The 16,510-nt window shown below is 36.5% G+C and overlaps 1 protein-coding gene across 1 annotated transcript; it reads right to left on the bottom strand.

Annotated features, from left to right (window-relative positions):
* Positions 1-3,034: 3,034 nt before the first annotated feature.
* Positions 3,035-15,726, bottom strand: SRD5A1 (steroid 5 alpha-reductase 1). Its single transcript, XM_070939120.1, has 5 exons — positions 15,206-15,726; positions 11,598-11,764; positions 8,726-8,827; positions 5,476-5,626; positions 3,035-3,271 (listed from the first exon to the last, which is right to left on the bottom strand). The coding sequence occupies exons 1-5, from the start codon at positions 15,550-15,552 to the stop codon at positions 3,205-3,207; spliced, it is 834 nt and encodes a 277-aa protein (XP_070795221.1). The 5' UTR covers positions 15,553-15,726; the 3' UTR covers positions 3,035-3,204.
* Between the last annotated feature and the right edge of the window lie 784 nt (positions 15,727-16,510).

The following is a 16,510-nucleotide window of genomic DNA, read 5'->3' as shown; positions in this document are numbered from 1 at the left end:
CCTCCTGATGTGACTGGCTCATCTTCCTCTGAAGTAGTGTCTGGAGAGGTGTCGTGGAAGCATTTTCCGGTGGACCAGCACTAATTTCTCAATGGTCTTCATAACTACCGATGTCAGAGCAACCAGTCTGTAGTCATTTAGCTCCATGCTGGAAGTTTTCTCGTGAATCAAGATGATACCAGAGCATTTGAAGGAAAGAGACATTGTACCTCTCCAGTGATTATTAAAGATGTGGAGGAAGCTGGGGGCCAGTTAATCAGCATAGGTTTTCAAACAAGAGGGAGTTACTCCATCTGGGCCTGGTGCAGTGGTGAAATCTGAACTGGTTTACTACCAGTTCACTGGCTGTGCATGCGTGCTCAGCCGAATAGGTTGTTTAAAAAATGCTTTTAAAGGTTAAAAAAAAGGCTCTGACAATCAGGCAGCTCAGCTAGGATCATCAGAGCTTTTTTTTACCTTTAAAAGCATTTTTAAAAAGAAGCGGCAAGCAGGCAATTGGGTAGGTATGAGTGAGGGAGAGGGATTTTTGCTACTGGTTCTCTGAACCACCTGCCGCCATTGATACTGGATCGGCCGATCCGGTCCGAACTGGGAGCATTTCACCCCTGGCCTGGTGCTTTTCTGATCTTTTGTCTATGAAAGAGGCCCGCACATTGTTTTATAAAATCACCAGAGGTAGGAGGGGGAGGTAGAGCTGGAGACAGGTGTAGGAGATTTAAACAAACTTCTAAGCCATGAGTGTCCAACTTTTGGCTTGTGTGGGCTACACTGAGTGAAGAAGGATTGTCTTGGCCGCTCATACAATATGTAATATAGTTAAGGTATATAAATAACAAATGTCCTTTAAAAATTTACAATCTTGTGGGGCCACATTATGGGATGGACACTCCTGTTTGAAGAGGTCCTGCTAGCGTTGGCCTATTGGTTATGTACTTTTTTTGAATCTTGTAGAATTTTCAAAAGGGCCTAAATACTTTTCCAATCCATGGATGCTGGCATTTCCTTGATCAGTTGTCCTACAGCAGCTTCTGAGCTAATTCTATATTTAGAGATAATATGTCCTATATTGCCTACACTAGCACCAAAAACAGCACTTCATTACTGTTAAACTTAATTCATGAATCCTTTCCTACTCCTGTCTGAGAACCTGCCCTTGCTCCTGAACTGCAAATGCACCTATGATTGTATTTTCAGTGAACCCCTTAGAGGTCGCCAAACAATGAATATCTCATTAGCTGACATTATACCACAAGGCTCATGATTAAAGTAAAGCTTACTTCTGAATGAAGTAAAAGCACACAATTTTACTGATTCATTGTCCTTGCAAATAGTCATCTGTCTCATCCAAATTGTGAACAGCTTTCTTGCTATAACATCCTCTAACTTTGGTATCGTAATATGCTGTTTCATTATAGTTCTATAATAAATAATCGTAATTATTTGATATACATTATCTTTCTCTATTCTGATGAATATAAAGCAAAAAATTAAATTTGGGATTTATAGTGGAAAAATGATGCACATTAAAGAAATTATATAAAGTGTGTAATGATATGAAGATTGGTCATGACAATAACTTTTTTTTTATTAATTTCAGGGGACAAACTATGATAGGAGAATACACCTTTATACAGTGAGATCAGGAATTAGTTCTCAAAACTGTGCATGCCAGCAAAAGCCAAGCAGCCTAGTCAAGTATAAATTAGGCAGAGCTTAGGAGAATTGAATTATATTATTGAATGTATGTATGTATGTATGTATGTATGTATGTATGTATGTATATCCTACCTTTATTGTTTTTACAAATAAGGGGGTTGGAAAGCAGGTTGAAATCTAGAGGAGGCATGGTGGTTTGGTGATTATAGACACTGAGCTTATGAGCTGGAAAATTGGCAGTCCGGGTTCCAAATCTGAGACCCATGCAATGGGGTGAGCTCTTGTTCCTTGCACCAGCTCCTGCCCACCTAGCAGCCTGAAAGCATGCAAATGTGAGTAGATTAATAGGTATCACTTTGGTTGGAAGGTAATAGTGTTCTGTGTACCTTTGGCATATAGCCATGCTAACCATGTGGCCATGAACAATGTCTTTGGACAATGCTGGCTCCCTTACCAAGAAATTAAGATGAGCACTGTGCCCTAGAGTGGGACAAGACTGGACAGGGACTGGATCTTTTATCTTTATTGAGTTTGTTTGCGTTTATTGTATATGCCCACTTTTATTGTTTTTACAAATATGTCAAGTTCCCAGAAACCATGTTGAAACCTAGTGTTTATGTTGTTTAACCTCATTGGGATAAGGTACAGGGCAGTGGAGTTTCTTATATGAATTCCAAGAAAGTCCAGAGTGCCTTTTAGTAAAAGCACCTTTGGGACACTGGTCATAAACATACAATAATAAATTAGAATATATTGTCTTGGCTAGAGAACTACTATTGAATTCAGATGCTATGATCAATACATGATCAATTTGCTCAATGCTTATACTATAAGCATTTATAGAAATGCTGCTCTAACATTTTCATCACTATAACTGCAGCTTTTCCTGATTCCAACAACTTGAAATCAGGATATCATCTCTGAACCAGATTGGTACCTTTTGTGATATTTGGTTTAGCAGCATTTTGCAGAGTGGAATAGTAAGGGTGATTAGATATATTGATTCACTTAAGAGTGAATATATACTGGGTGGTTTTTTTTTTTGCGAAATGAAAATATATATATTGTAGAGACCATTACAGATAATACTGGGCTATGATATTTTGCTTACACATTGCTAAAAGTGAAAACTGGGTTTTGTTCCTGGATTTTCCATGCAGTTTACCAAACTGAAGAAGCATGGTACTGTGCATATTCATTATTAACTGTTTGCAAAATATTATTATTTTTATTTAGATTTAATATAACTATCCATTCCAATAAACATTCCATCTTAAAATCTATGTTCTGATATCAGATATGGCTTTCTAAATCATGTTTATAACAACATGAGCTTATCAAAATTCAGTAATAATCAACAGGAGAGTTTTCTGCTGGTTTTAGAGTTTAATATTAAAAAAGGAGAATTAATCATCTCATCACTCAATGCCATGTTATCATTGTGATGAATTTACCTAAAAATATCTATTAAAACCCTGTTTTAGCTCCCTGGCCCCCTGCAATTGTAGTGCATTATACAGAATCAAAGCGCAGAGTCTGACAGAGAATTCAGAATACAAATGGAATTAAGATTTTCCTGGAACATGGATAGTCTTCAAACTTGTTGAGATACCATCTGAAGAAGAAGAAGAAAAAGTAAGTGAACACATGGTTTGACTCAAACATGTCAAATTCTTAAGAAATGTAAATAAGTCTATTTTTTTCATGTTATGTGTATAACATTAAGGTATAATGTTTCTTACCAGGGCCGGATTTTCCTGTAGGCTAACTAGGCTTCAGCCTAGGGCCTCAAGATCAAGAGGGGGCCTCAAGATCAAGAGGGGCCTACATTCAAATTGTTAGCAAAATTAAAATTACACTTTCACTATAGGTGAAAGGGCCTCATAAATGGAATAGCCTAGGGCCTCTTTTCATCTAAATCCGGCCCTGTTTCTTACCAATAACAAAAATCAGTTATTTTTTAAATACAAATTATTATGATTTTCAGTTTACATCTTTCTGTCTATATGGCATTCAAAAGAGCTAACAGTCAAATAAAAAATAGTATAAATCGCCAAAACTATTATTTTTAAGAAGCCTGATTTTTTGACTTTTGAAAAAAAGGATATGGTTGGTTTAATGAGTTGAACCTTTAAAGAAGCACATCATTCCAGTTCTTATAAAAATCTGAAAAGAACGCTTCTTTTCAGATTTTTATAAGAACTGGAAAAAGATGCATCTGCTTTTAAGAGTTCAATTGATGATGTGCTTCTTTAAAGGTTCAACTCATTAAACAGAAGATATTACTAGCAGAAAGATATTAGTTTAGCCAAAATCCAAAGTGTTTCTTCCAAATTATTTATGAAGTTTATAAAATCCTTCCAGTGTCATTTAAAAAGCTCGAAAGTTCCTCGAAAGTTTTGCCTCGAAAGTTCAAATATTAAAAAAGTAAATAAAACAGAGATAGATGAATGAATGAATACTTATTATAGCCAAAGGACAGAGATAGAAGGTATAAATGAAAACAGTTAAAATAATCAAATAAAACTAAAATAATACAGGCAACTGTGATAGCTGATTTAAAATATGTTACAACTGGTGTATTATATATTTGCAAAGATTTGTAAAAGTATTTTTAATGTTAACCAGAAAATGTTTACTCAGTTCTCAGGCATCTGAAATTATAGAATATAATCTAACATAGAAAGTTGGAACATCAATTTAAAGTAGATATTTCTGAAATTTTAAAATTTAAAATTTTTAAATTTCAGAAAAGATCATTATAAATCTAGTTCACATTTCTTTCATATGTTTCTATATAAGTCCATTCCCTCCACATTAAATGCACAGAACATAACAAATTCACAAGGGAAGTCAATGGCTGGCTTTTAATTATTTTAAAAATATTTATAGCAAAACCAAAAGTCTGGTTGTTTGACAAGCTTGTTTACTTGGAAATATGTCCACACAAATCCATCAATAAAACATCATTTCTACTGCTTCAAGGGACATTTTCTGGATAAATGTTTACTGATTTCCCCCGTACAATACCCACGGAAGGGGCAGGGCACATCCATGTCCCACTGTTTCCAGGAGTATTTTGTGATTGTGGTATGTTGTGATTGTGGTATGTATCTCAAAGTTTAAAAGTGTATGAAATCAGGCAGGTTCACTTTGGAATATTAATAAGAACTTTCTTGCAAATGATCTACTTAAATTACATGGTGTTCTTAAGGTAATTAGTAGTAGTTTTAACTGTTCAGTTGTGTCCAACTCTTGACGACTTTATAGGGAAATGCTCTCCATGCTGCCCTGTCAAGCACAGCTTCTTTCAGTAGTTAGATGTTCATCTTTGTATCAACTTTGATGGTATCAAGTCAGCAAGTTCTTTGCTTGCCCCTTTTCCTTGATCCACTAACCATTCTTAGCAACATTGATTTATCCAGTGAATTTGCACGCGTGACATAGACAAAGTAAATCAGACCGAGCCTTGTCGTTCTGGCTTCTAGTGATGTTTCAGGTTTTATACAATGATTTATTCTGGTTTCATATAGCTGGATTTTATATAGCTGGTTTTATATAGCTGGATTTTTAACGTAATGACTGATCTTTATTCAAATGTACTTTTAATAAAAAATACAATTTTCAAAAAACCAATCAACAAACTTAGATGAACCCAGTATTTAGATTTAACCATTTTTTTCTTTAACAAATTGTAAAATAAATGCAGCCATTAATGTCTACAATAAATTCAGGATATATAGGCAGCAGATATTTGCAACAATCACCATATAAACTCAAATGAACATTCAAGAGAAATTAAGATTTTGGGAAACTCACTGGTGATGGGCATACGCTCGGCTTCCTAATACCAGTAATGTACTGGTGGCAAAAGCTGTACTTTCTAGTGTGTTGCATGCAAGAGCAAATCCAGACCACTCAACAATCTCCCCAAAGAAGTTAGCTCCACTTACATATTCAAACATTCCTCCTACAGAAAAAAAAAGTTGCAATTATTGACTTTGCAAATAAAGTTTTATATATTTCAACAAAGGCAAACTGGAATTGTCTTGAATATTTTTCAACCACGTCTGTAATGAATATGAAATAAATAAATCAAGGAAATTAGTCACACTACCATTTTCAAGCATTAAAGGAGTGGGAACCATTCCTTTAAAACAAAAGAAATAACCATACGATTATCATTTGTATTCCAAACATTCAAGATCCTAATTCTCCCTAGTTTTGTGGTACTTCCCTTTTAAAATGCATTAGATTAAATTCTGTTAGCAGATAGTTTTGCCAATTATAACTGTATTTTGGTTTGGGGAAGAAGGCTCCCCCTGCCCCCTTTTTGGCTTCATCCTCTGTCTCCAAGAAACATAATTCTGCACTATTTTAATGGGATAATAACCAAGCCCTTGGACAAAGAGCAATGCGGTTAGGAGACATACTGTAGTTCATATTATTTTGGGTTTGTTGTATCTGCTTTTTTCCTATCTGCTGCATCATTCTTTACCAAACCTGCTCTAATAAAACCCTGAACTTCATTCAGTTTGGCCTAAACTGGTGGAAAAATAGGCAGCTTTCAGCTAATTCCTAGGTAATAAACTCCTTGCACCCACCATTTGGCCTTTTACCTGCAAAGCAAAGAAAGAAAAATCTGCTTGGTCAAACCAGAAGCAAGTGAACTGTTGTTCTTTTCCTCCCACCAAAACCAGAGAAACACAAGGCCTTATTATATTCTAATCTTTCAAGAAACCAATAGCAGGCAGGGCTACTGAAGCCTGGAATTTATCAGCTATGTTCCAGGTTTTCTTCACGGTCTTGCCATGAAAAATATTGATTAAAACTGTATTGATAAAACAAAGCAGAACACAAATGCTGAGCTTTTCAGGACAAAATTTGAAATGGTAGTGAGGCAAATTATTCTTACTAAATTATGAGACTTAACACAGAGTAGCCTTTTCATCACTAACAGATAAAGATTATCTTGTTCAGAAAGCTGATGAATATTCCTCATGGTTTGACGGGGTAAGTGTTGTGCTACATCCTTATTTCTACCAGCATTTCTTGCAATTCCATATTTAGTTTAAGTTGCTTTTTCTTAGTCAGCAACAATACCTTTAAAAATGACAAATTGGCTCATGCATCTAATAATGCAGTTTAGTTTTGGCTTGCTATCTAACTAACCCAAACACTGTGTTTTGTATGCTATGGTTTATAACAAATTATGTGGATCTAGTCAATTGTTTAATGAACAAATCATGGTGTAGTGTTATGCCTGAATCCAGCAATATTGAAAATATAGTACATTGAATGCACCTTGTATCTCTTTAAGAAGAGTCCAAATAAACTTACATCATACATTTTGGAAGAAACTGGAGTTATAGACCAAAGATGATCAAATATTCACCGATCTTTGTTATGGGTAAATTTTTGGAAAACGTGTAACATTATCTATTACATGTGTAGCCTTACAGGTAGTCCTCAACTTACAACCACAATTAAGCCTGAAATTATGGTCATATGTTAAGCTGGTGGTTGGGGGGGGGGGACATTATGTGACCAACCCGATTTTATGACATTTTGTGGTAGTCATTAAGCAAATTGTTTTTCTGCAATGGCCTTTTTTTTAACTACAAACAGCTATAATGCATTGTAAATCCCTGCCAATTGACCATTAAATGCTGCAAACAGTTGTAAATGCAGGCTGGCTGCTGATTGCCCAAAATGTGATCACATGACTACGGGAGCCCAGCTGTCAAAACTTTGAATCCACATCATAAATGTTTTTTGGGAGATCCATTTAACTTTGAACAGGCACTAAGCAAACTGTTATAAGACGAGGACTATCTGTATCTACATTATATTGAAAATACTGGTGTGATTATAATGAACTCAAGAGAGATTTCAACTCTTTTTTTCAGGGTTATATTGTGAACTCATTATCCTATGGGACAAGGTAGCCAGAAATAAGAAAATTGTAATATTATTATTATTATTATTATTATTATTATTATTATTATTATTATTATTATTAGTTCAATTTATATGCCGCCTTTCTCCGAAGACTCAGGGTGGCTTACAATGCATTTAAAAAACCATTATAAAAACATTTAAAAATTAAAACATTAACACCCATTCACACCATTCATGGCCAGATCTCACAAGATCGCAACATCGAGATCAATGGCCCCAGGTCTACCGGAAAAGCCAAGTCTTCACCGCTTTTCAGAAGGCCAATAGGGTGAGGGTGATCCAGACCTCAGGAGGTAACTGGTTCCAGAGAGCTGGGGCAGCCACAGAGAAGGCCCTCCCCCACAGGCCCGGCAGCCGACATTGTTTAGCTGACAGGACCCAGAGGAGACCAACTCTGTGGGATCTTACCGGTCGCTGGGAGCTATGTGGTAGAAGGTGTCTCGAAGGTAACCTGGCCCTGAGCCATGAAGGGCTTTAAAGGTAATAACCAACACCTTGAATTGTGCCCGGAGACCAATAGGGAGCCAGTGCAGCTCATGGAGAATTGGTGTAATGTGGGTGTATCTAGGTGCACCCATGATAGCTTGTGCGGCTGCATTCTGGACCAACTGTAGTCTCCGAACACTTTTCAAGGGTAGCCCCATGTAGAGTGCGTTGCAATAGTCCAACCGTGAGGTGACAAGGGCATGAGTGACTGTGAGGAGAGCCTCCCGATCCAAGTAGGGCCGCAATTGGTGCACCAGGCGAACCTGTGCAAAGGTCCCCCTAGCCACAGCTGTCAGATGTTGCTCTAATCTTAGCTGTGAGTCTAGGAGGACACCCAAATTGTGAGCCCGTTCTGGAAGCAGCAATCATACCAGAAAAACAACACGGATGTATCTATCTAGGTCACAAGGGACAGAGCTTAACTCAAAGGTGATTCTGCTTGGCAAGCATAATACTTTCTAATTATTTAATCAACTTCTGTAGCAATCACAATTAACAAAAAAATTGGGATACAAGGTTTGAAGCTCTGGCAAACAATAAAAATAAATTATTAAATAAATAATAATTAGAATATTTAAATGCAAAAATATTTATATTTTAATTTAACATATGCAACGATTACCTGTTGGGATTTTATATCCAGTCTCCCCTGGTTTTCTTAGGTTTCTCAAAATATAATCAGAGTGCATGTTAATCAGGAGACCACCTAGCCAAGCTGCAATCCCTAGAATAAACATTTTAAAGCAATGAATTGAAATGTAGGATTTATTTTTAAAAAAAAAAATAATGTAAGTAGTCAATATGTATATATGCTAGAGAAAGTGGTTCATTGAATTGAGCCCAAAATTTCCATTGCTAAGAAAAACAGTTGTTGGTGAGTTTTGCCTCATTTTCTGATGTTTCTTGACACAGTTGTTAAGAGAAACACTGCAGTTGTTAAGTGAATCTGGCTTCCTCATTGACTTTACCTGTCAGAAGGTCACAAAGAGGGATCACATGATCCTGGGGCACTGCAACCATCATAAATATGAGCCAATTACCAAGCATCTGAATTTTGATCATGTGACCATGGGGACGCTGTTGTAACTTCAAATGGTCACTAAATGAATAGTTGTAAGGCAACGAGTACCTATATTGGCTCTACTCAATCTGATTGAAGATCCAGGCTGGGGAGAGTTCTCTATACAATGCTACTGTGTAGTTCTAAAGTCTCGTCCGATTAATAATCAGAACTGACTATGAGTAACTCAGAATTGATGATATGCCTGAAAATTTCATCCAATCCTACCAGATATTGATGAAACTGGAGCCATTTGCTTGTTTTCCCATGCAGTTTAGCAGAGACGCAAAAACTGCAGGATTTCGGTAGGTGAGGTTCTTTTTCACAATAAGTACATCACATGCACAGAAATCAATACAGATTGCTATCTAAATGACATGGAAAAGTAGTAGTTACTCTGAGGGTGTGGATGAGAATTACAGGAGTTAAACAACCAAGTGAACAGTCTTGTAGAGATTAGTTTTTGTAATGAAACAAGATAAGCAAATAGTTTGTAAACAAATTTGTCATGGCTTAGACTTAAGGCCATTCATTTCAAAAGAATGCATGCATGAAGTTTCAGGCTATTAAAAAAATCTGAGGTTCCTTCCCCAGAGCAAGAACAGACCACTAACTATATTCCAAGCCTGTCCCTACCTTCATCTCAGTACCCTCCTGAAGATGAAACAGCGCAAGCTTTGCTTCAGGTTCCGTAATCTGGAGATGAAAACTTTAGCTTCTGCAGCCGTTTCCTCCCCTTTTTTATACTGGACTGGTTCATTGAGCAACTTAAAGCAAAGTCCTGAAACTGACATTTGCCCATACTTGTTTAACATATATAATTGAGAGGAGTTGTCTCTGAATTGTAGTACTACATGCCTGGCAAGAGGTCCCACTGATTGTTGCTCCCAGAGAAAAAAGTTTTTTCCCAAACGCCATCACTCTGCTAAACAAATAATTCCCTCAACACTGTCTAACTATTTACTAAGTCTGCACTACTATTAATCTTCTCATCGTTCCCATCACTCATCTCCTTCCACTTATGATTGTATGACTGTAACTTTGTTGCTTGTATCCTTACGGTTTATATTGATATTGTTTCCTGACTGTTTATTTGTACCCTATGACTATCATTAAGTGTTGTACCTTATGATTCTTGATGAACGTATCTTTTCTTTTATATACACTGAGAGTGTATGCACCAAGACAAATTCCTTGTGTGTCCAATCACATTTGGCCAATAAAAAATTCTATTCTATTCTTTGGTTTCTTGCTTCCTTCATTCACATTATCTTTTCAATATTGGTAATCCTCCTGTCTACATAATCCTCCTCATCTTCTCATCTCTCATCTTTCCTACTACCTTCTCCTATTGGTACATTATGATTTATCAGTTGTTGTAGCTTATGATTTTTGACCGACCCGTATATTTGTCTTCATTCTTATGATTATGATCTATGATTTATCACTTTGTTGTTTGTAGGTGCACTGAGAGCTTACGCACCGGACACAAATTCCTTGTGTGTCCAATCACCCTTGGTCAATAAATACTATCTCTTAATGGTGGCCCAGTTTTGCAACATTCAAAATTACAATGGCATTGGGAAAAAAAAAAACTTTATGATCAGTCCTTTCATCTTTCACTTCACAACATCCCTGCAGTCACATGATTGAAATTCAGGCATTTTGCAACCAGCAGCTGTTTGCAATCATTGCGGTGTCCTGCAGTCATGCGATCACCATTCACACAGTTCTAACAAGCCAGCTTCCAACAAGCAGATTAAAAGGAATAGCCTACAGTAAAATTGCAAGTCACACTTAGTGATGTCCCTCTTAACAACCATACCACTTAGCCATAGAGTTGTTAGTCCTAATTGTGGTCCTTAAGCAAGATCTCCCTATAGATTAGAATTGCCATATTGATCCACCCAACTAAATGCCCTTCTCAACATTTCAGCAGGACTGATCTACTTGTGGCATCTTGCATAAACAATGCTAATTTTCACTAGATAGTACCTAGATAGTAGCTAAGAGATACAACTGCTTGCCCATTCTCTTCGCTCACTGAATTTTTTAAATTAGTTGTTCTCATTCAACAAAGTCTAGCTCAGTGGTTGTTTTAGAGATAATTTTAACTGTATCTTAATTTTCAGTGCCATGTAAGCCATTTTGAGTAGGTCAGAAACACAAAAAGAAATAATATTGGGAAAATATGTTGTGACTACATGTTCTGTTGATTTAAATAGCTAAAAAAATAATGAATCACTTCTTTCTCCAGGACTTCTGTTTCATTACAGTAGTAAATGGGAATGCAGTTCTCAAGAAGATACCATTTCAGCTTGAGCAAAAGAAAAAAAACATAGCTTAACACAAAGAGGATTTAAGCCATTCAGGATAAGAAACAAAGATCAATTGTTGGCAATCTGACATATACATATTACTTGAAATGGCTTACCAAGAATGAAACGTAGTTCTGTTAGCCAGTTGGATGAATATTCTGCGTAATTAGTTAAACTTCGGCCTTGCAAATACCCATTATATGAGCAGAATATAAATGCTGACACAAATACAAAAAATGGAACTGATTTTCCTCCACGGATTAAGAAAGGGAATATGAATGCTCTGAAATATGAAAAATATTTTTTTTATTTAATTACAATTTTAAACATTGCAGAAATATACAGTAATCCATACATATGCACAGGCATATTTTCAAAAGCAGAACTCTATTATTAGGTCACTCACTTTCCATTTAAAAAAACTCAAAAGATGAAACATTAATAGTAAATACACATACATACATGCATGCACACACACACTTTGCACTAATATTTAAGTTACTGAAGTATATCGTGCATATTATACAAGCAGGAGACCCTATACTATTCCAGTCAAATGGCTGTCCAGTTTCTTCTTGAAAACCTCCAGTGATGGAGCACCCACAATTTACAATTTCATGATTGAATGTATTGTTTGGGGTGGCATGCTTAATAACTTGTCAGGAGTAACTACAATAGTAGTATTACCGTCAAAATGTTGATACATGTAGACCAGACTGACAGAACTATTTCAGTCATTGATCAATAAAACTACAATCAATAAAATGAACAACACAAAACTATGTTTTTACGTACAAGAACTTTTCCTAATTTTCCATACAAAAGATTAACATAGCTACTTCACCTGAAAATGAGTTATTTTCACACTGTGATATGAACAATGAATAATACAAGAAATATAAATTATAATGATAGAAAGGAAAAGGGAATAAAAAATGTTTACCTTTTACTGATTAATCTAAACTAATCCACAATACATATTTTTGTTTTATATTCCATTATGTATATAGATTATTCTGAAATTTCAACAATAAATCAGCACTCTTATTGACTGACCAAGGGCTTCTTTCCCTGGCTTCAATCACTTCTTTGGCTATTTTTGTCCCTGCTCAGCCAACAATTGCAGTAGCTTTAAAATTGAATGTCTGTCCTTGTTTATTGCAATGTAAGTCTACCAATGAGTTTGGATTTCCTCCTTTAAGTGCTTGTTCATATTTTTGAAATCTGGTGGTTAGCTTCCTTGATTTATTGTAACTTCTGTAATCATAGATATCACTGATCATTAATATTATATATTTATTCAATTATAGATAATTTATAAATAATTTCTCTAAATTCAGTATAAACATTTTAGAATACTAACAGAGGAGCATGGAAAATTTAGAATCAGAAAAATGTCATAAAATTACATATAGAGGAATTATGAAAAGAAATAGGTCAGCTGGGAGGCAAAACAAACATTTTTGGCTGCCAAAAAAAAGGAGATAATAGAATTACTGAGGCCTCAGAGGGCATGGTTTATTCCATGTAATCTAAAGAATTTGCTGATCAAAAAAAAAAAAGACAACATAAAAGGAAACTAGACAAGGAAACTAAGCTGAGCAACATTAGTAAAGATGTTTGGAACTGTGGAAATTTCACCCAAGTCTTGACATCTGAGGAATCCACCATATCTTGAAGAAGGACCTTACATATGAGCAATTGGCTATATAACATATTTAGTATAGTTGCAAAATCCAGGTATCAGTCTTATGTTTGGGTTTGTACCATTACTCACTCTAATATACTCATGATGCAAGTTAAACAACAAAATGTTCAAAAGTTATATTTACCAAGCACATTTAAATTATATTAAAGTAACCAATACCTTTACAATCCACAAGGCATGTCAGAACTTTTGAGCACCCCTAATGTTTGAAAATTGAAAGCTGAAAATTTTGACATGCCCTAATTTGCAATACGAACAGTCATGCCTCTGTAGGAGAGGCAAAACTGTATGTTAACTCTGGGCATAATTGTGCAAAATTGATTACAACAGTCTATGCTCCTAACACTATAATTACTCAGAAATAAATTATGGTACTTCCAAGGAATGTTTTTACTTAATCACTATCAAGAATGTAGTTTCTCTTCTCAAATAAATCTGAAAAATCTAAGAGGTTTGGCAGGCAAACTATTTTTTTCCCCCTACGGTATATGCTATCTTTAAAGTGCTTTGTACTGGAAATAAATGATCTTGTAATCAGCTATTCTAGAATTTAATTCAGCTGTGTTGGTGAAAAACAAAGTGTTGGTGTGTTGGTGGAAAACAAAGAGCCTTGATGGTACAGTGGTTAATGCACCCTGTTATTAACATAGCTGCCTGCAATTTCTGCTGGTTCAAATCTCTCCAAGGCTCAAGGTTGACTCAGCCTTCCACCCTTTCTAAGGTAGGTGAAATGAGGACCCAGTTTGTGGGGGCAATAAGCTGACTTTGTATAAAAATATACAAAAGAATGAAGGCTATTGCTTAACGCATTGTAAGCCGCCCTGAGTCTCCGGAGAAGGGCGGCATATAAATCAAATTAAAAAAAAAAAAGTTATAGATGAGATTCCTTTCTGTAACTGCTTTACCTTACTTCAAAAGTTGCATCTTTTGTGTGCTCAGAATCATAAAGAATAGGGAGAGCTTTATCATAGATTTCAAAAAGGAATTAGGAAATGCTGATTCAGATATTGCATACTGTGATGGTGATTACAGAAAGGTTTTTCCAAATGTATGTTTAATGAGATGAAAAAAATAAAAAAAATAAAAAGGGCTTTTATAATTAAGAACATTTAAATGCTTAAAACAATGCCTTTTATTGTTTTAATGGTTTTTACTGTTTTTATTGTTTTAAAATGTTTTAAAGATTTTAATTATAATATTTTTTTTAATTTTTAGCTGCATTTGCTGAGAAGGGTGGCTATGGAAATCAATCAATCAATCAATCAAACAAACAAATAAATAATATGAAGTTATCAATCTTCATATGCACGATACAAGAATGAACTGAGTTTTAAAATTTTATCAGAGGGCCAAGTATATAGTTGCTGAAACTTCTAATAAACTGCAAATGGCACTTATAGTATTATGCCTTGAAATTTTAAATCATTTGTGAGATTCCATAGAAGGCCATCCAATAAATAAGCCCCAATGAATTAGTGCAATACTTAGACCCAATCCAGAATTTCTTTTGTCAGTTCCCCCCACTCAAAATGTGAGTTTTTATATGCATCTCTTGATGACTGAACTCTTCTCTCAACTGTACTTTTTATAGTTTTGAAGAATAAAATGACAACGATGAAGATGTAATCTAATCAAGAAAAAAAAAAAAGGCATGATCCTATTCCAATCAACAAAGATTTAAATAAAGCCAGTATTTAACTTCAGATGTTGAGCTTGATAGTTTCAACCCTAACCAAATCCACCTATCATAAATGTTGTCATCTATGTTCTCTGGTCAAAGGTGCCGTTTTGAAATTCTGTCTATAAATAATTGGCCAGAGCCTCATCGGCTGCGGTTATACTGGCTGTTTTTTTTTTATGTAAAACTGACCTCTGTAGCACCTAATTAAACAGTCCTGTTCCTGTTTAAACCTCATTCGAAGACAATCTCCTAAAAAAACAAGAAGTTCCTTTAAAAAACAGGTTTTTCAAGCTGCGCGCCGCAAAAAAAAAAAAAAAAAAAATAGTCCCGCCAACCTGTAAAAGTAGTGGACGAGGAAGAGCCCCAGCAGAAAGCGGTTGGGCCAGAAGCTGAGACGGTCACCATCGCTACACAGCACGAGCATTACAGGGAAAAGAAAGGCAGGCGATTCTTGCACCATCCAGGCCAGGGTGGCAGGAACAGGATAGCCGTAAGAGTTTGAAGCGTAGCGGCCGTACGGTGCCTCGGCCCGGTGGACAACGAACATTATCGCCAGAATTAGAAAGCCCACCATGGCGTAGCTCATCTGTTTCAGCAGCTGTTCCTCCTGCGGGCCGGAGACGCGTTGCCAGAAAGCTTCGGAGCACAGGAAGGTACACGCGACCACCGCCGCCGACTCCATCGCCGCCCTGAAAGAAAACGGGTGCAGAAAGCGCTAACGCCGCCCAGCTTTTCCTTCAGCACCTCGGCTGCTCTGGAAGACAAGAACGCCTGTTATTCTCTCTCTCTTTCCAGGCTGGGCTGATAGACGGTCAGAAAACATTCCGGCCGTTACATAAAGATCTGGGGCGATCCTCGGGGTGGGGTGGGGTGGGAGCGTCATAAAGGCAGTCGGGAAAGTCAGACTCAAGGGGCGGTGCTTATCTCCGGGATGTGAAAAAGTAATAATAACCTTAGGAAAGGTCAGCTCAGCCCGTTTAAGAGTTTGGTTTAGCATCGCTTCCCTTCGTTCCCCTTTCACGGTTGGTGATGCCGCTTCGAGTTCTGCCGTACCTACGAGAAAGCAAGACACCCAACACCTCGCATTATTATCCACTCGCTGTTGTTGCTCCGGCTCTACAAGAAGGGAAGATTTTTAACCCTTAGTACTACCCAGAAGCGAACCATAAGCAGCTCTCTCTTTTGGCTTGCTTAATGTTCCGGTTCAGTTGTGCGATCATTCACTGAAGTCGCACTTACCTTGTTTCTGCCTCTTAATAGGAAAGTAGTGTGGATAGGATCCACCGAGGGAGGATCTTGCAAAATCTAAATTAGCCATTACTACAAGAATGTCAAAAGACAAATGGGATCAAAATAAGGCCACACCTGAATGCCATACCTGAACAATTACAGCCTGTACTCACAATGCGTCTTGCTGTGGAGATCCCAGTACCAAGATGCATCCGTTGGCTCCTTTAAGGCTTGTGGACTTGTGGAAGATACATCGACACAAAACCTTTGGTATACGATGAAGGCCTATGCAAGAGGTTTAATAATGGACTATACAAGGAAGAGAAATTTGAAGAAAAGGCAAACCTACAAAATATTGGAAGATGTTTATAAGAGATTTGAAAAGGAACTCCAGAAATGTCCACATATAA

Source organism: Pituophis catenifer, unplaced genomic scaffold (genome assembly GCF_029215685.1).
Source record: "Pituophis catenifer annectens isolate HBS135680 unplaced genomic scaffold, rPitCat1.0.hap2 SCAF_3, whole genome shotgun sequence".
In the NCBI taxonomy this organism is placed as follows: Eukaryota; Metazoa; Chordata; class Lepidosauria; order Squamata; family Colubridae; genus Pituophis; species Pituophis catenifer.
The sequence above is the reverse complement of the archived record's forward strand: the minus strand, read 5'-3'. Positions and strand labels throughout refer to the sequence as shown.